The 21,926-nt window shown below is 50.6% G+C and overlaps 1 protein-coding gene across 5 annotated transcripts in view; it reads right to left on the reverse strand.

Annotated features, from left to right (window-relative positions):
* The window catches only part of ABCC8 (ATP binding cassette subfamily C member 8), a 74,711-nt gene that overhangs the window by 13,013 nt on the left and 39,772 nt on the right, over positions 1–21,926 (reverse strand). For 2 of the 5 annotated variants that reach the window (XM_023518250.1, XM_003781147.2), the window contains exons 12-26: positions 21,095–21,240; positions 18,900–19,005; positions 18,630–18,740; positions 18,185–18,260; positions 17,401–17,506; positions 9,015–9,047; positions 7,465–7,500; positions 6,961–7,059; positions 5,923–6,007; positions 5,200–5,280; positions 4,091–4,228; positions 2,534–2,659; positions 1,316–1,418; positions 923–1,167; positions 664–830 (exon numbers count right to left, since the gene is read on the reverse strand). In XM_023518250.1, the coding sequence (XP_023374018.1) occupies positions 664–830; positions 923–1,167; positions 1,316–1,418; positions 2,534–2,659; positions 4,091–4,228; positions 5,200–5,280; positions 5,923–6,007; positions 6,961–7,059; positions 7,465–7,500; positions 9,015–9,047; positions 17,401–17,506; positions 18,185–18,260; positions 18,630–18,740; positions 18,900–19,005; positions 21,095–21,240 (1,658 nt within the window). Of the gene's footprint in view, positions 1–663; positions 831–922; positions 1,168–1,315; positions 1,419–2,533; positions 2,660–4,090; positions 4,229–5,199; positions 5,281–5,922; positions 6,008–6,960; positions 7,060–7,464; positions 7,501–9,014; positions 9,051–17,400; positions 17,507–18,184; positions 18,261–18,629; positions 18,803–18,895; positions 19,006–21,094; positions 21,241–21,926 lie in introns of all 5 variants that reach the window. The other 3 variants (XM_023518228.1, XM_012803796.1, XM_023518132.1) reach the window with 2 other exon arrangements.

Below are 21,926 nucleotides of genomic sequence, written 5' to 3' on the forward strand. Positions count from 1 at the left end.
CAAGCGAGTCTCCTGCCTCCGCCTCCCAAGTAGCTGGGACCATAGGCGCCCGCCACAATGCCTGGCTATTTTTTGGTTGCAGCCATCATTGTTGTTTGGCGAACCCGGGCTTGGTTCGAATCTGCCACCTTGGGTGTACATGGCTGGCGCCTTAGCCGGTTGAGCCACAGGTGCCAAGCCACCTATTGTGTTTTTAAACCAAATTGGCCAACCATTGGGCAGTGATGATTTTAAACTTTTTCCACACTAAAAGGCCTTTGAGGTTTTTATCCATCCCATTAGAGATTAGAACAGCCCCCCCGCCTCCAGCATCAGAACGTGCAGGCAGGGGAGAGAGAGGCCAGGGAGAGAGCAGGGCAGGGAGCTGCCCTTGTGAGTGGGGATGGACAGAGAGAAGGGAAACTAACCATTACCCAGACCTGCAGATGCTCGTGCTGAAGGGCTATTGCGACAATTAGATAAGCCTAGCCCGGTAAATGAGTAAATGCCAGTTTCTTCCTACTTTTTATATGAGGAAGACACTTTTATACATGTATACACCATCTCCTTGAGTCACACCCACAAGCCTGTGCAGAGGTTATGTATCTCCTTTTTTATAGATAGGAGAACTGAGGCTCAGGGAATAATGACTTGCCCACAGCCCTGGTGTGAGCCCTGGCTCACCTCATAGGGGCCAGGATGATCCGGTTCAGCAGGCTTCGGTGTAGCCGCTTAGCTACCTTCAGCCCTGTCCACTCCACAGTGACAGATGTGACAAGGCACAGCACGATGCCCAGGCTGCAGAGCACCGTGAACACCATGGCATAGACAGTCTGGTCAAGCTCACACTCCTGAGTGGGTGGAGAACAAGGTGGGGTCCTGGGGTGCCCATGCCTCCCACATCCCCCACCCCCAAGTCCTGCAGGTGGGCTGTCAGCCATACCTGGCTGAGGGAGCAGTTGCTGGCTGCTGTGGGGTTCAGGGTCAGGGCACTGTCGGTCCACTTGGCCAGCCAGTAGTCGATGGCCACCAAGACCATGTGCTTGAGCAGCTGGGAGAGGACGAGCAGCGACAGGAGCAGGATGCCGGCAGAGGACAGGTACTTGGCACAGGCTTGCCATGGGATCTTGGCCCGCTGGTGCAGCACAGATGACAGGTTGTCATCCTCCTCGCTCTCAGCTGCCTCCTCTGCAGGCCGCAAGAACCCACCCTGTGGCTTCACATTTCACAACCCTCTGAGGGCAAACCAGGGGGCACTTTATCCCCACTTTTAGACGGGGAAACTGAGGTGACAGAGGGGAAGAGATTTAATCACAGGCACACTATGTCACCACACCTTCCTCTTCTTCCTCATCCTGCAGAAGAAGGCCATCTCTCGAGGACATGGCACGGGGCAGGCCCTGGGGTGGCTCTGTGGCCTTTCTCTCCATGACAATCTCCTGAAAGACAGATGGGGCCTGACTAATGTCCTCAAGGTGTATGGGGTGGGGGAAAGGTGATGACCAGTGTCAGGTTTCCAGGTATCCCTGCCTAAAGGAGATAACCATGTTTGTCTTACCAGGATTTACTTTTTCCCCTTCTTTTTTTTTTTTTTTTGAGACAGAGCCTCAAGCTGTCCCCCTGGGTAGAGTGCCGTGGCATTACAGTTCACAGCAACCTCCAACTCCTGGGCTCAAGCGAGTCTCCTGCCTCCGCCTCCCGAGTAGCTGGGACCACAGGCGCCTGCCACACACCCGGCTATTTTTTGGTTGCAGCCGTCATTGTTGTTTGGCGGGTCCGGGCTGGGGATTCGAACCCGCCACCTTAGGTGTACGTGGCTGGCGCCTTAGCTGGTTGAGCTATAGGCACCGAGCCCTTTTTCCCCTTCTTAAACTCCAATATTCCTATGGGCAGCCACCTTTCCCCATTCTTAGTGTCTGGGATTCAGGTGGAGCTGGCTCCAGGGGTGGGAACGTGACCCAGGACTGGCAGATCTTCACTTCTACAGCCCTGACCACAATTTGTTTGGAGGTGGGGGTGTGGCACATGACCAAATTGGACCAGTGAGAGTTGCCCTGAGACTCTGGCTAAACTTCTGTGGAAGGGGCACTCTTTCCAGCAGAGCTGTTGAGCTGGGCCATGGAAGCTGATGCTGCTGATGGCCCTCACTGGCTGCCGTAAGAATGAAGCCACTTTGAGCGAGCAGAGCCATGAGATGGGGAGAAACAGATTCCTGAGGACATTGTTCAACCACCTGGACCCAGCTACACATAAAGCTGTGACACTCCTTGACTTCTTTAACTCCCCCTCATCTCTTTGCTTGCCCATTTGAGAAGATTTTCTGAAACTTTGCAACTAAGCAGTGCCTGATTACCTCCATTTAAGGGGAGGGCACCCACCTGATTCTGCCCCAGGTACCTGGTACAGGCACCACTCTCCCCTAGTAGCAGCAAGTTAATGTGGGCTCCCAAATCTGTCTTTTGGGAGCTTTCCTAGGGCGGTGAGGATGGGAAGGCCTGTATGAGTTCAGACCTTCCCATCCAGAGCGATGGCCTGGCCCCCAGAATATACCTACCTTCTCCAGCTCTTGGTCCTGCCGGTTCATGAGGGTCTTCCAGTGCTCAAAGAGCTGGCACTCAGACCTCTGGAAGTCCTTTAGGGTACCCTCCCTCTGGATGGTGCCATCCTTCATAGCGATGATCTGGAAAGGTAGAAACAGACCCAGTTGGGTGCTGGCCGAGGAGGACAAGTGGTGGTCATATCCTCCTGACTGTGGAATCTGCACACATCCCTTCCCCCACTACTAATGACCTCTGGCCCACCCACTGAAGGAGGCTAGTAGTGATAACCCACTCCCATCAATGTTCTCCCAGAATTAAAGTTTGGTACATCGGTAGGGGTATGTGTGTGTGCAATTGCAGAGCAAATTCTGGTCAAATCCTGGTCAAGCCGGCTGGTTACCCACTAGGACTCCATCACTGGCAGGTGTTTCATACACTTAATGGGCTAATTGCACACTACCCATAGCTCCTCCTTAGGGCAGGTCCGGTAAGTTCTATCAGTGCTTAGCAAAGCTCTTGTTGGACTAAGTGTATGGCCACACCTCTTTGAAATCAATAACATTTTTTATTTGAAACCCTCAATGGCACCATCCATAGACCTGCTGTAATTCAGACACCCACCCCTACTGCCCTCACTCCACCCACCCCATGCTGGGGTTTGGGAAGGATGCCTAGGAGTCTTGTTTACTGACACCTCAAGAAACCCAGCACTTGTGTATGGGTCATCTTTGGGCTCAGGATTGTCCTGAACTAACTTGCCAGCCTGGGCCACCATAGAAACTCAGAAACAAACCTTCTAGACCTGTTTTAATCACCTTCTAAAAAATCTGGATCATTTTGGGTCATTTTGTAGTAGAAAAGGATCTCATTACACATGGAAAGAAGACTTATTTAAGGAAAAATAAGCAGAGCTGTTTGGTACAGGCTTCAAGCTCAGAGAGAGCCTCAAATTTTGGCCACTGTTCAGTAGAAAATTTATGTAGGAATAGGCAGGGCCTAGATTTCAAGTCATGTGATCTTAAAAATTAAGCGCTTTCCAATTAATTGAAAGGTAACTATCTTTTTATCTACTGAAAAGTATGGGAATTTAGTGAATGTGGGGTTTCACAGCATTGCATTCTATTGATAATACTGAAGTTTCTATGACTACTGTTATTGTCTGTTTCTATTCTTCCCATATGACCCCAACTTGAATCCATCCATCCCCAAAGGTCAGAGGGTGGGAAGATGGTTCTTCCATTCAAATATGTATTCCCCAAGGCCAGGGGATGGATCATCAAACTAAGCAACAATCAGAAAGTTCTTCCCAAGACTTCCCAAAGTTTCAGCCTTGAGTGTATCATGGGGCCCCAGGCTGGGATGGGGAGTGTCCATAGGTCTAGATGATACTAAACCTCTGGCCTATACAGGGTCTGCCTCAGCTGCTCAGCCTGTATGAGGCTACCCTGTGTGGTCTCTTATGCTTTGTGGCCCTTAGTAACTGCTACTGAGATACCCAATTGAGTCCTTCAAAGATGCCTAACTGCCTCCCCACCCTAGCCCTCCATAGCCTGACCCTCTGTGGCCCTCACCCAGTCTGCATGGGGCAGGTACTGTAGCTTGTGGGTCACTAGGACCACTGTCCTCTTGTCGTCCCTGAGCAGCTCAAGGATCCCAGCCTGCATCAAGTGGTCACTCAGATGGATATCCAGAGCTGAGAAGGGGTCATCCTGGATAGAAGGGAGAAGGGTGGGGGAGGGGTACAGTGAGTATAGAACCCACCAGAGTTGTATCAAGTCTGGTCTAGGGAATGGTGCTAGTTAGTGATGTGGCCTTGGACAACTCAACTAATCTCTCTGGGCCCCAGTCACCTCATCTTAAAGTGGGACTGTTGTCACTTATCACTCTCAGACAGATCTAATGACTTCATTAGATCTTCTGGGCCTTCAGTGGTTTCCCATTTTCAATAAATCCTAAACTCCCTGGTATGGTGTTCTAGTCCCTTCCCAATCTACTCAGTCTTCCTTTCTAGACTCATTTCTCATTTGTGCTTTCCAAGCCTCCAAATTTCTAGGTTCCCAAGAAGCCTGCCTTTCCAGGTCAAAGCTGTTCCCTCTGTCTGGAGTGAAATTCTGCCTTTTGTCTGCCTGGTGAATCCTATTTATCCTTCACTTGCCCAAACACTAGTTTTTCCTGTGTCCTGTCTTGATGCCCAACCTACACTTTCTTTCTCTCTGTTCCAGTGACATCTTGCACAAAGCCAGTTCTGATAGTTATTTGTCCACACCTGAGTGTGAGGCCCCTAGAAATGAGATTCCTTGTGCTTATGCCTGGTACAGCTTAACAAAAGTTTGTTGAAATAAAAATCCATTTACTTTCTATAACACATATTCCATGTATTTGCCACTCATAGTCAGGCTGCAGGAGTGTTGACAGTTTGGGGCTGTCCTATGGACAGGCAGCTTGGAACTATAACTTGCCCACCCTTGTGGCTACTTGAGAGCTCAGTCTGAAGTCTGCAATGGTTCATTTGTGCTATCTTTGCCTGCCTCAGTTTCTTATCAACAAGATGAGTAGGCTATTGCACATGTATCTCTGGCAGGAGAGGTTTGCTCCTGGTGGTTGTTGGGTGTGGTGTGTGTGTGGGGAGTAAGCCAGACAGAGACGAGGGCCCCAAGGAAGTGCCAGCTGGAATACTCACCAAGAAGACAACACTGGCATGCTGGTAGAGGGCTCGAGCCACACTGATTCGCTGGCGCTGACCACCAGACAGGTTGATGCCCTGTTACCAAAGTGGAGGAACAGATCATGCCCTCAACCACTCAGGGGACACTGTCCTGGCCTCTGCTGGACTATGAACTCTTTAGGGCAGAGGCCTGGTTTTCTTTGCCCCTCCTCACCTTGCAGAGAGAAGGAACTTGTACATGTTTACAAGCATGACCCACAAGTCTTTGAAGATTCATCATGTAGGTGCTAGGGACCATGTGACCAGTGCAAACCAACACAGAGGAAATAGGGGATTAAATCACATACAAGGAGGACTGTCTTTGGAGAATCCTATTTGTCTAAGTTTGAGGAGGAGGCTCCCAACTGGAGAATGAATGGGAACAATACAGTCCTAGGGCTAGTGCAATACTATGTGGGCTCTCAGTATAAACTTATGGCATGGAAGGAGATGTCCAGTCATTTCCTCCTGTGAAGGTGCTAAGCTGACCTTGCCCACCAAGCAGTAGTGAAAACCTGTCAAAGAATCATCATCATGTTTGACCCGCTGCAGCAACTCTCCAGTCTTCACCCTCTCCTACTTCCTAGTATACCCACTTTCTCTGAGCAGGGTCTCAGGGCACAGTGGGAATTATGGGTGCAGAGCAGGGGAGGGTGGGAGTCCTGACTTTGAGAATACCCCTTGGAGGCTGCTACTAACCCGTTCCCCAATCTGAGTCTGGTCTCCATGAGGCAGGATGTCGATGTCTGGCTGCAGGGAGCAGGCTTCAATGACCATCTTGTACCTGGGGTGGGTGGGGGTAGGAGAAGCACTGATCAGCCTGGTCAGACTGGGTTGGAGCATTTGCAGAGGGTCATTAGTCTCTGGGTAGCTGTGTCCAGGGGGAGCAATGGCTTTGATGGGCCTCCTGCTTGTGTGTAAACAAACACCATGTGAACCTGAAAAGAGCTGAGGTCAGCAGCTCACAAAGCTTTGGGACAGGTTAAATATTTGAAAGATGAAATTGGATGGGAGCAAATCTGCTGAGTAAGTGATGAGAGGGGGCCATGTTCCCTGCACAGTGGGAAAAGCTGGAGCCAGAGCCCATTCTCTGGGCACTGCTGGAGGCAATCACTGCTGGTTGACTTAGGTAGTAATGATGATGGCTGGTCAAATATTTGCCCAGCCTGTTCCTCTCACCCTTCCCCTAGCCGGCCTATAGCCTGGGCAGGTGCCAGGCAGCCTCCATGGAGGCTTGGCAACAAGCATGTATTAAATACTTAGGTGTCAGATAGCTTTGAATTTGAGACTCATCTCAGTCAGTTATTGGCTGGGGAAGCTACTTAACCTTTTTGAGCTTTGGTCTCCTCATCTGCAAAATTGGGTTAATAATAGGACCTCCCTACTGAGGCAGCTGTGAGCATCAGAAGAAACCAGGAGTACTAAGATCCTGGTACTGCACTCAGCACTGGTAAGCACTCAGTCAGAGCTAGCCATGTTGTTATCCTTGGAGGGAAGACAGTGCAGGAGCCATGAGAATGGCAAGTCCGGAGATCTGGTGAGAGGCAGCAGGGCTCACTCCCTTCCCTCCCCACCCACCCTCTTGCCACAGGAGCCAGTCTGCCCAGAGGCTCTCCAGATGGACCACAGGGAGCAGGCCTGGGTGAGGGGGGGCCAGGGACTAGACTGGGCTGGCCAATGCCAGAGACCAGTTCCACCCACCCACCCCCAGCCTGCCTCCCTCTGAGAGGTTTTTACCGTTGTTTGTTGAAGGGACTCTCAAAGGTAATGTTCTCCTCCACGGTGGCGTTCAGCAGCCAGGGTTTCTGAGAAGCATAGGCCACTGGGCCTCTCTTCCTGGGGGAAACAAGCAGGGTGCAGCAGGGGTGGGGGGTAAGCTAGCATGCCCCCTGGCTTCCTCCCTCCTCACAGCATCCTGGAACCACTGGACTGTGAGGTCCAAATGGACATCTCCAAAGGGAAGAACTTTTTTTTTTTTAAAGCAGAACTAAGGAAACCACTTTTTGTGGGTTGTGGTTTCTGAAGGCTCCCCTCTACCCTCCCCAAAAGAAACAGAAAACTACCAGATTAAAAAACGACCTGGTAGGAGGGAGTAGCTTGACACAGAGAGGCAGCGGCAGCTCCCAAACCACTTGGCAGAGCACTGAGAGCCTCCTGTGGTGACGAGGCTCCGTCAGGCCTGACAGCTCTGCTCTCTGAGGGAGCCTGCCCAGGGTGGCAAGAGTTCCCAGGACCTGGTACCTGACATCTGAGTCGGCTGCCGTCTCCCGCTCTGGGCTGTAACAGGGAAGGAAAGACACACCTCAGGCTCTGCAGGAAGATTCGAGCTCCCTCCTACCCAGCCTGTGCCTTCACAGTCACGGGGACCGAATCTCCAGCCACAGTGCTGTATACACAGGTGTGGATAGTGCGGTGTGGCTATCCTGGGGGAGCATCCACTGTCTGATCATGTGCCAGGAGGGCCCTGGGGCCCAGTTAAGTTAGGGAGATGGAGGAGGGGCATCACTGGGCAGGTGTTGGAGGAAATTTCCTGGGTCAGAGGAGTGTGAGGTCCAGCTTTGGCTCCTCCAGACTCATCCTCTGCATTTGGGCTCAGAGGAGCAGCCAGCCGAGCTCTCACGTCGACATAGCTGCACAAGAGCTGGGTGGGGAGCACTCTCTGGCCAGAGCCAGGCCAGGCAGGAGGGCCAACACCAGCACCCTCGCTTTGTGGGTGGGAACCTACAGCCAGCAGAGCCGAGAAGGGCTCCAGGCATGATTTGTAGTCCTGAGTGTCCTGTCAGAAGACAACTGTGGAATCTGGGGGTCTGCCAGGGAAGATGTGTCAGCTGCGGTGCCATGTGCCCTGGACTGCCCAAGCCGCCCTGGTGTCAAACATTCTGCCACTTTGTTCTCATCCACCCTCAAATTTGTCACATGCCATGAGGGCTGATTCTTGGCTCAAGAATATGGCTGCTGCAGTTCAAGAGGCTGAGTCTGTTATCATACCCTGGCACTTGGGGACAAGGTGGAAGAAAGGGCAGAGAAAATGCAGGGAAGAGAAGCCTCTCCGGTGTTGGAGAGTGAGGGCCAGAGGCACTTAGTTGCAAAGCAGAGCCAACCTTCCCAGCTCTGACTTCATACCCCCTCTAGTGTGTCTCAGATGCTCTCAGGAGAGGCCAGGGGAGGGAGGGTTGGCTGCTTTAGACTTGCACATTGAATATAAGGCAGTAAGAACAAATATTCTGTCTGGCCCAGGGACACCATTGCCTTTTCCTACCTACAGTCAGGTTTCTCGCCTTTTTTCTTTTTCACGATTACCCCTAGATCCCTTTTAGACTTATTTTTCCTAATTGACTTTTCCTGCCACTTTTCCCCCCCAGTTCAGTGGATTTTAGTACAGTCACAAGGTTGTGCGAAGATCACCACTAGCTAACTGCAGAATGTTTTCATCCCCCCACAAGGAAACCCCATAGCATTAGCAGTCACTCTCTTTTCCCTCCCTCTCCCACCAGTCCCCGGCAACCACTAATCCCCCTTCTAACATCGTTTCTAAACAGTGAAGCTTTAACACCACAGATATGCTGATATCTGTTTGATGTTTTGGACAGCCGCAAAGCCTTGTACTGTCTAAGTGTTTTCTCCCCCCAAGGACCAAGTTTTGCCCTCATTGGAAGTGCATGCCTTGGCCTCATGCCTCTGAAAGTATGTAGGCTGCACACCCCAGAATCCATGTGCAGCATTTCCCACCCACAACTCCCACCCTTCCCTGCTCCTTCCCACCCGTTTCCAACCCAGTCCCAAGGCTGTACCTGGGGTCTTCTCCAGTCTCACTGTCGTGAAGGCTGCTGGGGCACAAATGAGAAAGGCCAACACCAGTTACTTCCCACCCTTCTGCCTTTCCCTCATGCTGGGTCTTAGGGGAGACACTCTCCCCACCTCTCCCCCTCTCCCACCTTCCCACCCATCTGTGAGGTTTCCAGATGGCTTCCTTGGGACAGAGACTGCTCTCTTCAATCCCTGTCCTGCTGATAGTACCCGGACGGTCACCCCCCCAGATAGCATGTGCTAGGTCAGTGTTCTTGGCACTGACTCAGGGCAGCAGTGGGGATGGTTGGGCATCAGGAAGGTTTTATAGTTGGAAAACTAATGCTCAGGAAGGGCAAGTGACTTCTGCAAGATCACAATCATTTCATATAGTATTTTTAAACTGTGGATAGGGACCCAATAATTGGGTCTGAAATAAGTAGGCTACAAGTGCATTAAACAACAAAAAGATAAAGGAATAGATGGTATCAGTATGCACTGCATGCAGTCAAAGCTGCATTTTTTGGTGAATCTTTTCCTCTTATCTAACAATGCATAAATGTAGTGGACTGTGATGTAAAATGCATTTGAGACTATGCAATGCAGTAATGACAAAATTAAAAACAATACCAGGTGAAGTAACCTGAATGGACTGTGGTGCCAACTTTGCCAATCTCTTTCCCCTGCCTCAGGCCACCTCTCAACCTTCCAGAACCAGTCCCTTGTCAATGAAATATGTACTCTGGGCATGTACATTTGAGGAAAAACAATCTGCTTTGTTTTCACACAGACCTTGCTCTAATCATACTGAAAAGAACTAAAATTCATTGTGATAAGCACTATAACAGTAATGTCTCTTTTAAAGCTCAAAATAACTACACATAGGAGGTTTATTTTGAGTGTCTCCATTTTACAGATAAAGAAAGTGAGGCTCAGAGAGGTTAAGTAATTTGCTTGATGGCACACAGCCAGGGAGGCGCAGAGAACATAGATGTGAGTTCAAAGCTTTATGCTCTAAATGTCGACATTGCATGATATCCCTGTGATTTCCCATGTCATAGCTCTGCTTAACACCTCCTGTCAGGAAAACCAAGATGGACAAAAACAGGGATGGAGAGAAGCCTGATCCCCGCTGGTGAGAGGTAGCACTATATGGAGACTCTGCTGTCTATGTCATCACCAGTCCGCTCTGCCCCTGTTCTCTGATCTTTGTGATCTCATTTTATTCTCTTAACTTAACCTAACCTTACATTCCCTGACCACTGGATCGCTGTAATTTACAATGTACAGATAAGCTGGTATGAAGTGAGACAGATAAAAAAGCCGCGAAGCTTACAAATTTCAACTCTGTGGCCACAGCTCAGATTAAGTTTATCTCTGGAGTCTTCCTGCCCTGACTGCTTCCAGAGTAGCAAAAGGCTGTTATTTAGGCATTTGCCCAGCACACAACAAGCTCTCCTGGTCCCAGCTCCTGGTCCCAGCTCAGTTTGCATCATTGTCTGGGCTACTCAGTTAGCTCTCTAATGGACTACCTTACTCTCTAATCAGCTCCTGTGTGAGTCCTTCATTCTCAGTGGGGTTTTAAGGCAGGAAGAACATATTTTTCAGCCCCCATGGGCCTGACATGACATATCTGTAATATGGAGGTTGTGAACTGATATATTAAGCATTTGGGAAGAAGGAAGGGAGTGGGTTATGGTCATTGCGGGCCTTCTCCACGCATTGTGAGAAGTTGTGTGTACTCATCATTTCATCCACATGACAACCCTATAAGCCTTGTTTCAATTTCACAGATGGGGAAACTGAGTCTTGAAGTTTGAATAACATTCTGAAGGTGACAGACCGGGAAGAGGGGATGCTGGGGGTGTGAATGCAAGTTCATCTTCTCTTCCCAGCCTCCTAGAATGGGCCTCTCTAAGGATTTGTATCTGTTTTGATCTAAAAAGTAAAGAATGGTACATCTGGCAGGGACTTGACCTCATTGATTGCTGGGTTCCAAAATGAGTGCTGGGGGCCTGCACTTGGCTGAAAGGACCATTCCCTTCAGTTTCCCAATGCCACACACTTGGAGCTGGCATGGCAGTGCCAACCTCAATCAGGGCACACAGCCTGCCCACTGGAGGCTCACAGCCTGGTAGGGTGAATCAGATGGGTACCAAAGTCAGGAAGTTACAAAGGCCAAAAGAAAAGTAGGAATAACAAAGTATTAGGAAAATTAGGGGGAGAAGTACACACAATCACATATACAGATGCTAGAGAAAAAGCTGGAAACTCTGGGTGATAGGGTAGTGGGTGATTTTTTTTTTTTTATTCATCAATGAACTTTCATTGTTTGGCATATTTTTATGTAAATTGTCGATTTGTATAAAAGTAGTGTTTGACCATTTAAAAGCAATTCCACAGTTTTGAGTGATAAATCTCGAGAGAATATTGTAAACACAAGCATTTTACTTAAATCTGACTTATCCCATCATAAACATTGCTAGAACGTTAAAATATGGTTGTTGGGAATATTAGGTGACTTTTATCTTTATAACTGGGTATCTTCTCTAATTTAATGTACATTCCTTTAGAATCAGAGAAAAACATAATGTATTTATCTTTAGAGATCAGCTCTCACTCTGTTGTCCAGGCTGGAGAGCTATGGCATCATCACAGCTCACTGCAGCCTGGAACTCCTGGGCTCAAGTGATCCTCCTGCCTCAGTCTCCCAAGTAGCTGGGACTAGAGGTGCCCACCACCACCTAGCTTAAGTTTTAAAAATTTGGAAAAGGAGGAAATCTGAGAAAATGGGAAAAGCCTTACAGAAGAAGTCATAATCGAGCCAAACCCCAAAGGGTGGGAAGGACTGAGATAGTGGCGTTGGAAGGAGGGAGCTGTAGGCTGGCAGAGGATGCGGGATATGAAGACAGGCAGTGTGGAGGACAGGAAAAAAATATAGGTTCTTGAGTTTGAATCCCAGAGGCTTTTCTACTTACCGGTTGTGGAACCTGAGGCAAGCCCCTGGACTTATCTATAAACATCTCACAATGCCACTGGGAGAATATATTATAGACACAGCTCACAGCTGGATAGAGGGAAGGTTGCAAGCCTGAAGAACTAGGAGGAGTATCATCCTTCCAGCTCAGGGATTGGTCCCAAATGTGCAGGCAGAGGGGAAATTGAATCCTCAACACTCATTTAAGATCCCAGCAGTAACTGTTATAAAGGGAAGAAGAGGAAACTGAGGTTGGAAGGGTGAGTTAGGACTTAAAGGGTCTGCAGCATGTGTCCTGCCCAGACGGACCTGCTGTGGTCCTGCAACGCTACTACCTTTCGCACACATTGTCCTCTCTCACTGATGTCATTGGGTCCTAAGCAAAATCTTCAAGAGAGGAAAGACAGAGTTTTTCTCATTGTCCAGATGAGGAAACTATCTCAGAGAGGTGAAGTGCTCAACATCACAGAAACTAGTAACTGGCAGTGTCTGGAGGCCCTCTGGTTCCCAAGCCTGGCCAGTCACTTCCACACAGTGTCCCTTCTGTCTGCCCACTGTCTTACCACACCTGCCTCTCTAGAAAAGCCTGATGCACCTAAGCCCCTGACGTCCCCTCCCACAGGCTTCAGGAGCTCTATGGGCAGATGGGGCCCAGGCCAGTCCTGAGAGAAGGCAGCCTTCACACTAGCCACCGCAAAGCAACAGTGAGTGGGCACAGAGGGACATCCTAGAGTTCCGTGGGGCAGCCTCAGCAGGTGGGGCAGGGGCAGTAGGCAGTGCCAGTGACTGGACTCGCAGCCCTGTATGGGCGGAACCTCCTCCCCACCCACTGCTCTTCTCAGGGCTTTGCTTCCTGCTGGCTCCCTGGGGGCATTTAAAGCCATTTTACTGCAGATATTATTGGCCCTGTTCTTTATTACCAGGGAAAGAATTTCACCTTTATATATCTGCTGATATGTGCTTTTTACTAAAATGTTTTCCTCTTAAAGACTAAAGAGAGAGTTTACAAATTCCCAGGTTGACAGTTCCTTGAAGCAGAGAGCTGGGGAGGGGCAGGTGACTTACTAAAGTGAATGCTAGGGAACCACATGGTTCTCTCTGAGACCAAGTGCCAGGCTGCTGACACACACAGTATCCACTCAGGGCTACTGTCTGCAGGACCTCAGCTGATGGGCCCTCCACACCCACCCTGGGGCTCTGCAAGTCTCTGCCCACCTAGGAGTAGTGACCTTCCAGAGGCAGGGACCAGGCCTTTTCTTCTACAGAAAGTAAAATATATCCTGCACTGGGCACCTGGTGTTTAACATGGAATAATCCCTCAAGATCTCAGTGTCATGGGGGAGACATGCGTTAGCAAATATCATAATACGGTGCGAGGCGAGCCCCGATAAGATTCACTCATTCCAAATATTGTTAGAGAAATTGGGTAGTGAAATTATGGGTTAGGGAATAGCTTGGGCAAAGGCAGGTGAAAAGGAGAAAGATGTCAAGATGTACTTATAATGGCAGTCTCTTGAAGATCCTAAGTTATTTCTGGTTCATTCATTTAGCAAATGAATTCATTAAGCACAGCACTATGGCTACAATGAGACAAATAAGATACAGTCCTTGTCCCCAGGGAGCTCACTGGAGTCTCTCCCAGGAGATAGTCTGGAGTACAATGAAAGAGCAGTAGCGGAATTTTGTTCCTGGCAAAGAAGCACACTGTTGAATAATAATATTTATAATAATATTTATAGGGCACTTACTACATGCTAGGTTAATCTTCACATCAGTCTCATGGGTAATAAGGGAAACTGGTACAGAAAGGTTATGGAATTTTCCAAAGCACAGAGACCAAATGTGAACCCAGGCAGCTTGTCTCCGGAGCCTCTGCTCTTCTCTGCCCAGCCATCCTGTTCATGTGGTCATGGGAGGAATCAATAAACAGATGTACAAACAAAGCACCCATCTCCCCAGGGCATTATCCATCCTGTGCCTCCTAATCCTCCAACATGTGCCTTTTGGACTCTTTGTAGCTGCCTGGTCACTAGGTCTCCTCTGGATATGGCTGTAAAACCTCGGAGCAGCCTGGCGTCACCCTTGCCTCTGGCTGCAGTTATGCAGACTTGGGAGAGGCTGCCAGGTCAAAAGCTATTTTGCTTTTGGCTCATGTTGCAAGCACATCAACTCCCTGCAGATCTGGGGCCTACATTTCAGGCATGGAACTCCTGCCAGTATGGAAGGGGGGCCCCAGTGTACAGTCCCCATGCTTAATTCTTTGGCCAGGACAGGTGGGCCAGAGAGAACGGCATACACATCCAGGGTTTTGAGAGACAAACAGCAGATGAAGCCGACTGAAGCCTAGTCTCCTCCTTCTCCCAGCCACCAAATTCACTTCTAACTGGTCTCCCCACCTACGGTATCTCTCTCTAATTCACCATCCTTTATCACAAGCATGATTCTTTTACAGCCTTTGGGCTAAATCTTACATCCTAGGCCTGGAAGGCGGATCTAAGTCAAGTTCACTTTCTGAGCCTTGTCTGCCACCATGCACCCCACCCTGGGCAGCACACCTTTGTCCATGCTGTTCCCCATGCCTGGAACACCTTCCTTTCTGGCCTCTGTGTTTTCCATCTGATGAAATCATACTCATCTCTCAAAGCCCAAACACCACATCTACAGTGAGCCTTCTCTCCAGAGTTAATTGTTCCTCTCTGCTCTATTATGACACTGAGCTCCTTTCCCCTCCCTTAACAGCAGGGGCCATGTCTTAGTCATTTCTGCATTCCTGTTACTGTGCACAGGGCCTGACACACAGTAGGTACTCAATGTTGGGTAGGCGAATGCATCAGTGTAGAGAAACTAGAACGTGAGTTGAGTCAGGAACAAATGCTCACAACTTCCCAGGGTTGGCTGCAACCTAAACAAAGCATCCCACCGTGCCTGGGGACGGCGGAGCTGCTCCCTGCAGGAGAGCAAAGAGGATCTTGGGAAATGAGAGCCTTTCTGCTACTGCCCATCCCCCAGCTTCAAATAGAGCCAAGAGATGGGCCCTGGGCTGCCTGTTGAGGAGGGTAAATGTTGGTGAGAACAGAGCGGTGAGGACCCACGTGGTGACTTTGCCGAGGAGGTGGGCATATGGATCACAACCACAATGGCCACTGGACTGTCAGGATAGCTATGTCCCTTCCCCTTCAGGACACCATGGAAAGCCCACGCACTTGTACACCGAGGTGCAAATCCTATTCATACCACTGAAGAACTGTGTGGCCCTGGGCAACTTCCTCGTCTGTTAAATGGGGATAATAAAAATATCTACTGTATGAATTCTTGGGAAGACTGACTCACTGTCTTGTGAGACAGTGCCTGGCACATAAGAGGTGCTCAGTATCAGCTTCCCTGGAAAGCCTCTGTATCCCCTGGGCTGGGGCAGAGGCTTCTAGAGAGGGGAGCACCAGTTAGACCCTGAGGGTTGGTATAGCTTGGAGCAGAGGTGGGGGCCAGGGCTAGGCTTGCCAAACATGTCTGCTACCTCTGCAGAGGACACGGAGAGGAGCAGAGGCTGGCACGAGGGAGCATGAGGGCAAGGGGGGAGAGGGGAGGCAAAGAAAGTGGGGCCACGGGGACAGGTCCAGAGGGGGTTCGGACTTTCACAGCAAGTAGGACTTTGATGACGAGTAGAATCCACATGGATTCTTTCAGAGAATCAATGTATGTGGAGGGGCAGTTCCAGTCTCTGAGCTCTCATGTAGAAAAGACCTGCCCTCCACATGGAACTTCTAAAACAGTGGTTCTCAACCTTCCTAATGCTGCAACCCTTTAATACAGTTCTTGTGGTTTGCGACCCATAGGTTGAGACCTCTGTTCTAGAATAACTCCTGGGACTAGGACCTGGGGACCACAGCCTGAGGTAATGACCAGGCTTGAGGAAAGAACACAGGCACACATCCCTGCTTCACCCACTGACCAGTAAGTCACCCAGCCTCTCTGAGCCTCAGTTCCTGTTTTGTGAAATGGAGTAACACACCACCTCGAAGGTGTAGGGGGAGGCTTCAGTGAGACCAGGCTTACAATGTACTTATTAGCACGGAGTGTGGCCCACAGGAGGTGCCCAGCAAATACTGGTTGCTCTTCTCAGCCTATGGTTCACTGGGGCTCCTGTCTTTTTGCTACAGATAGGTAGTCAGCCGACAGGCGAGGGTTCCTCATTCCAAAGGCTTGAGGGGCAGTTGGTATCAGGGTCTGGCAAAGTGACCACAAACCCAATGCCCGGACCTTGCCAGTCAGGCTGTGTGAGAAATTCCCCCCAATAAGATGGAGAACAGAGACAGATCCCTCTGCCCCTAAACATATCACAGCCCTCCGTGAAGGCTCAAGAGACCAACTGAAGTCACTGGAAACCCAAGGGGCTCATCTGCCAGCCCACTGCCCCACTGAAGAAGAAAATTTGTCACCTGCTGGATGTACCATTCAGGGACATTTTGGAAAAGCAGGAAGCGGGGATGCATGCTGGTGTTCAGACATTGTACCCAAGGTATCTCTCCCTGCTCGGTTCTGCATTCATGCTCATTAAACACCTGACATCTGGAATGCTAATTTCTTCCGAGAAATGACTGCTAGGAAAAGCTTGCCCTTCTGCTGAACCGGCTGCAACTTTTATCCCTACATGAGTGCCACAAGCCCCAACCAGAAGCCTTTTTCCCTTGGCCACCGGAGGTTCAGAGCTAGCTGCTGCAGGTGTCCTCTGCCCAGGTTTCTGGACACCATTTACACCTTCTTCACTTCTCAGTTCTTTCCTTTTTTAAAAGGTTCCATTTTATATGCATCTTTTACCAACTACTTTCAAGCGCTTGTTGAAAGTAGGTGGGTAAAAATAATAGAGTCACAATTGATTAGGCCTGGGGTTTTGACTCTTTAATTAAGATAGTGATCTTTGTCTAGAAACCAACATTTGTCTGGGTTATCTCTAAATCATCAAAATATCCACTGAATTTGTCAGTCTTCCGATGACCAACCTGGAGGCAGTGCTGTTGCTGCAATGTCCCACACTGGGAGGCAGTGCCAAGGAGCATGGAATTTGGAGTCAAACAGAGCTGAGTTCAAATTCCAGTTCTGCTACTTATTAGCTATGTGAATTAAGCCAAATAGTGTAACCCTCATCTATAAAATGGGAATTGATACTAGTACTTACCTTGCTAGTTACAATAAAGTTTAAATGAAATAATGCATTTAAAGATTTAAGCAAAGAACCTGTCACAGAGTAAGGGCTGACTAACTGAGGAGGGGGATGAGACCAACAAGTAACAGCATTTATCGAGTATTCACTGAACAGACAAGGGGCCCTTCAATCAGTGCTTGACGCATCCTCCACTGAGAAGGATGGCTGTAAGGAGTGTTCCTTGCTAACTGAGTCCCGAGGATGCATGTATTACCTGTTCCAGAAGACAGCCCCTGAGATCTTCTGCATCTCCCCCAGTGTGGCTAGGAGGAGCGAGGACTTGCCACAGCCTACTTGCCCCACGATCATGGTCAGCTGCCCTGCAGGGAAACAGGGTGGCAGATGGGAGTGGGACCAGTGGGAGTCTGAACAACGATCACCCAGAAAGGCAGAAAGACAGATACATTTTCCCCATTTTCTTTCCTCTTACCTAGAGTCCCTAAGAAGTTCCCTCCCACTTTAAGCCTTTCCTTCTGGAAATCAACATCCTCCTCTGGCTCCCCAGATCCCGCCTCTACTCTGATTTCCTGTCCCCACCCTTCCTAAGCACTTGATTTTCCCTCCCAGTGCTCAGTTCCTTATAGTTCTAACAAACACCATCATGAGTTCTGCTCCCAACCCACCTCCATATTGTGCTCATGGTTCTGCACCTGCCAGAAGGGCCTCCCACTTCTTGGGCCCAGGAACCTTATCATTCTCAGAAACTCCATCACCTCCATCTGCCTCCCTTGCCTAGTCATGTCTGATCTGTCTGCAAGGGATGGTTTGACATCAAGGCCCATGGTCCCACCCTGTCCTGGCTGCTGTACGCCCACCTAGCATGCAAATGCTTCAAGGACGTAGCCCACCCCCTGTCTATTCTTCATATCCCACAGCACTGCTCCCTGCCCTGCTCCCAAAGGCAAGCAGAGAGCAGATACTCAGTCACGTGGATGTGCCTTTCCTCTCCACCCCCTTCAGGACAGAGGAGGGGCATGCTGGAGGGTGAGTGGCCATACCTTGGGGGATATGGATGGTGATGTTGGACAGTGTGGGGATCCCATCGGGGGTCCATGTGAAGTAGCCTCCGATGATCTTCATTGCCCATGCCCCACCACCCAGAATAGAACAGAAAGGCAGATGGCTCTTAGTGTGAATGGTCTCTGGTCTCTCCTCCCCCATGAAAGCCAAAAGACATCAATTCCAGTCCTAGGATCACTTCTAGGAGAGAGGGGGACTAGTCTTCTCAGGCTGACCACTACCTGAGGTACCCTCCTGAGAGGAAGGTTGGGGTCTCGCTACTTGGTTATCCTTGATTTTGGGACTCTTCTGGGCCTGCCTACAGGCAAGCAGGGTGACCTCTGTGCAGAGGACCCAGCACCCAGGTCTCTAGCCTTCCAGATGCTGAGCACGTCCTAGGAGATGGTGCTGGCCAGGAACAGAGATGCAGGCTCTAAGACTCACCTGGACACAGCAGTTGTCAGCATCCCCATCTGCGCTGGGGGCCAGCCTCTGTAGTGGGCCCATGAGGCAATCCTCCCGGGCTGGACGCTTGCGGTTCACAACCTTGAGGGGCTGGGGATGGTTAGGAGGTGAGGACCCACTTAACTGGGAGCTATGTAGGGAAGGGAGCCCCTCTTTTGGGAAGAAAAGGTGGAGGCAGGATACATCAGGGTGTGAGCTTCAGGCTTTAGAGGTCAATGCTGGGTGTGACGGGGGAGGCCTGGCACTCACCACTGCCTGGTATTTGCTGGCTTGGCCCTGGGGTGCAGGCTCGCGGGGGGCACACTGCTCCTCACGGATCTCTGCACTGGACAGGAACTCACTCAGCTTTTGCACGCTGCAGAGAAAGCACAGAGACACCCCTCAACCCTGCCACCGGCAGAGGAGGGGGGAGGAGGGTGCAGCCTGAGAGAGAAGCTCTGAGAAGCCCCCAGTCCTGTGATGTGGCCCCATGAAGCCCACACTGGAGGGGGACAGACCAGTGGGTGCTTCTGTAGGGGCAGGTGATTGGTGTTACTAGGGTTTGTTAGGGCTGACCAGTCAGTGGGAGTAGGTTGGGGTATGGATGAGAAGTGGGGTTGGTTAGTTTGGCACTAAAGTTGGCCAGTTAGATTGACAGATGGTCAGTGTTAGGCTTTACTAACACTGTTAGAGCTGAGGTTGGTCAATGTTAAGGTTAGTCAGGATCAGAATTGATTGTTAACAACAGCTCATATTTTGTGAGCACGTACTATATGCCAGATGCCGTGTTAACTGCTTTCTAAGCATTATATAATTGAGTCCCCATAACAACCTGGCGGAGGTGTCGTTACTCATGGAGGAGAAGACCATTCCTCCCCCGAATTTCCCTGTGGACCTGGAGGAGGCACTAGAAGCTTTGCTCTTCCAGCTCATTTTCTCCCACCCCTGGAGGTGTGGAAGCTGCTGGGAAGCTTGAGAATTTTGTGTCCTCCTTTCTTCTCTTTTGCTAAATGTCCAGAAGGCCTGGGGCCAGATGAGACGCTAACCCTCAAGGCAAGGACAGTCTGGGGCTGTAACATCGTGGGGTCTTCTGCTCTGCGCACTGCCCCCTTGAAGGGAGGGGCAGGCTGCCCGGCCCGTATCTGTATCCTCTGCCCATCCTCCCTCTCCTGCATTCTCCCAATAGACAGTGATCAGACAGGGTGGGCTGGCCCTCATCTCTGGGGCTGAAGCTTCAGCTAGTGTCCTGCTCCCACCTTCATCCCAGGGCCTGAGCTTCCTCATCGAAAAGGCGTCTGGAAACAGTGAGATTTGTAGTGTTTGAAAATGTGAATGCTTTGGGATCAGAGCAACAGCTTCCTAGCAGGTGCACTGTCCTTGAATCTGTGGCTTCCACACAGAATCACAGGGCTGGAGAGGGGTGGCAGGGGGATGGGTGATCCTTAGATGTTACAATGCCATGGCCAATAAGCTGAGTCAAGCTGACCCTGGAAATGGGAGGTAATCCCTTTCTAGCCAGCTACTTCCTGGTCAGATACTCCTGTGACCATAATTTCGCTGAGTCATGTGCCCCCTTCTGCCTTTGAACCCATGCTGCAGCTTCCTTGTGCAAGCTACTCCCTCCATCAGCTGCTTCATTCAATCAGCTACTCCTTTCTGACAGCTGCCCAGGACTACCAAGGTGTGGGATGGTGTGTCACCTTCCTCAATGCTAGAGAACACGTGTTACTGACTGGTCCCTCTGGAGATGGGTAAGGACATAGCCAGCCCTCCCCAGAGGTATGGCAGGTTCTTGCTTTCAAGGAGCTATTTCAGGGGCCTGAGGCGATCTTCACACTCCAGGTAAGGGTGGCATTTTCCAGCCAGAACTTCAGCTTTCTACCTTCAGACTCTCCTTACAAAGAGGGTACTGCCTCTGGGAGAGTGGCAGCCCAGAAGTGGGGGCCTCACAGAGCTGTGGGCCTCCTGGGGCAGGACCTGCAGTGTCTGTGGGAAGCTGCTTCGCTGCCCAAGGCTGTGAAGGCTCAGGAGGGAAAGAACAGGGATGCTCAGTCTGGGGAAGACAAAGGTTCAGCTGATATCCTCTGTCATGTGGGGGTGGGGATGGTGCACGTTGTGAGTGGCTCTGAAGGGTGGAATCAGGACCAGTGGGTAGAACTAAGGAGGATGCTTAACTTGGTTCAACATTGAATATTTTTGTAAACAGAGTTGTCTTAGAGGTGACCATGAGTCACCTCTCCTTGGAGGTATGCAAGCAAGTCCTTCCTCAGGGACAGCATACTGGCAGGGCACTTGTGGTCAAATATCCCTTTAACCAACCACCACTAGCTTCAGGAAGGTGCGGACCAGTGTGTGTGGGTGTGCCCTGGGACCAAACAACTGTGGTTCCAGGGGTCACTAGAGCAAGCCCCAGGGCTGACACAAGAGCTGCCTGACCAGTGCCCTCACCCAGGCCCTCCTCTCACCTCACGAGAGCTTTGACTGTGGACCGGACCACACTGGACAGCAGGAACAGCGGTGTGACCAGGATGTGGAAGAGCGACAGGGAGGCAAAGGCCACAGAGGGCGAGAAGTCGGCCTCTTTGAAGAAGCTGACATGGCCCACAAAGGTCTGTGGACAGAGCAGAAATGAGGCCGGGGTAGCTCAGGGCATGGGCCCCCTTCCACATGAAAACATTCAACCTCGGGGGAGGAAACCAGAGGGCTGCTGGGGTGGGGGCACCTAACTGGACTTTGCTGTTACAGACATCTTCATCATCCTCATATTCACCTCAAGGAATAGTCCCAGAAAGTGCTAGAGGGCAGGGGCTGCTCCCTCCCTGTCCTGTCCGCTCCTTGCTAGGAGGAGCAGGGAGGAGGCCTCCGTGTAGGTCAGTACTGCCCTTCCTTAGACAGCAGCCTGGGTGCACATTTCCTCAGTCCTCCTCAGATAACGTAAACACAGCAATTCCCAAACCACTGCCTGGCGGAGCCTGCCCCGCCACAGGGCTGGCCTCTGCTACCCAAGCTCCCCATAGAGCTCCAGGGCAGGAAGCCGTCCACTAAATCACATCCAAAGTGAATTCCCAGTGTGCCTGACAGGCTGCAAACTCAGAACTCAACACAGCTCAGGGACGCTGGCCCCAGGGGAAAGAAAAAGAACTTTTTAAAGAACTGAAGCCATCACAGAAGCCTGGGTGGAGACCCAGCCAGGGGGGCTGCCAGCTTGGGGCCCCAGCCTGTCTGCAGGCACTCACTGCCTGCCCCCGACCCCCAGCTTTTGTTTAAATCACCTTAGAAAACCACTGTGGTGATATT

Source organism: Otolemur garnettii, unplaced genomic scaffold (genome assembly GCF_000181295.1).
Source record: "Otolemur garnettii isolate 467f Iridium unplaced genomic scaffold, OtoGar3 scaffold00001, whole genome shotgun sequence".
In the NCBI taxonomy this organism is placed as follows: domain Eukaryota; kingdom Metazoa; phylum Chordata; class Mammalia; order Primates; family Galagidae; genus Otolemur; species Otolemur garnettii.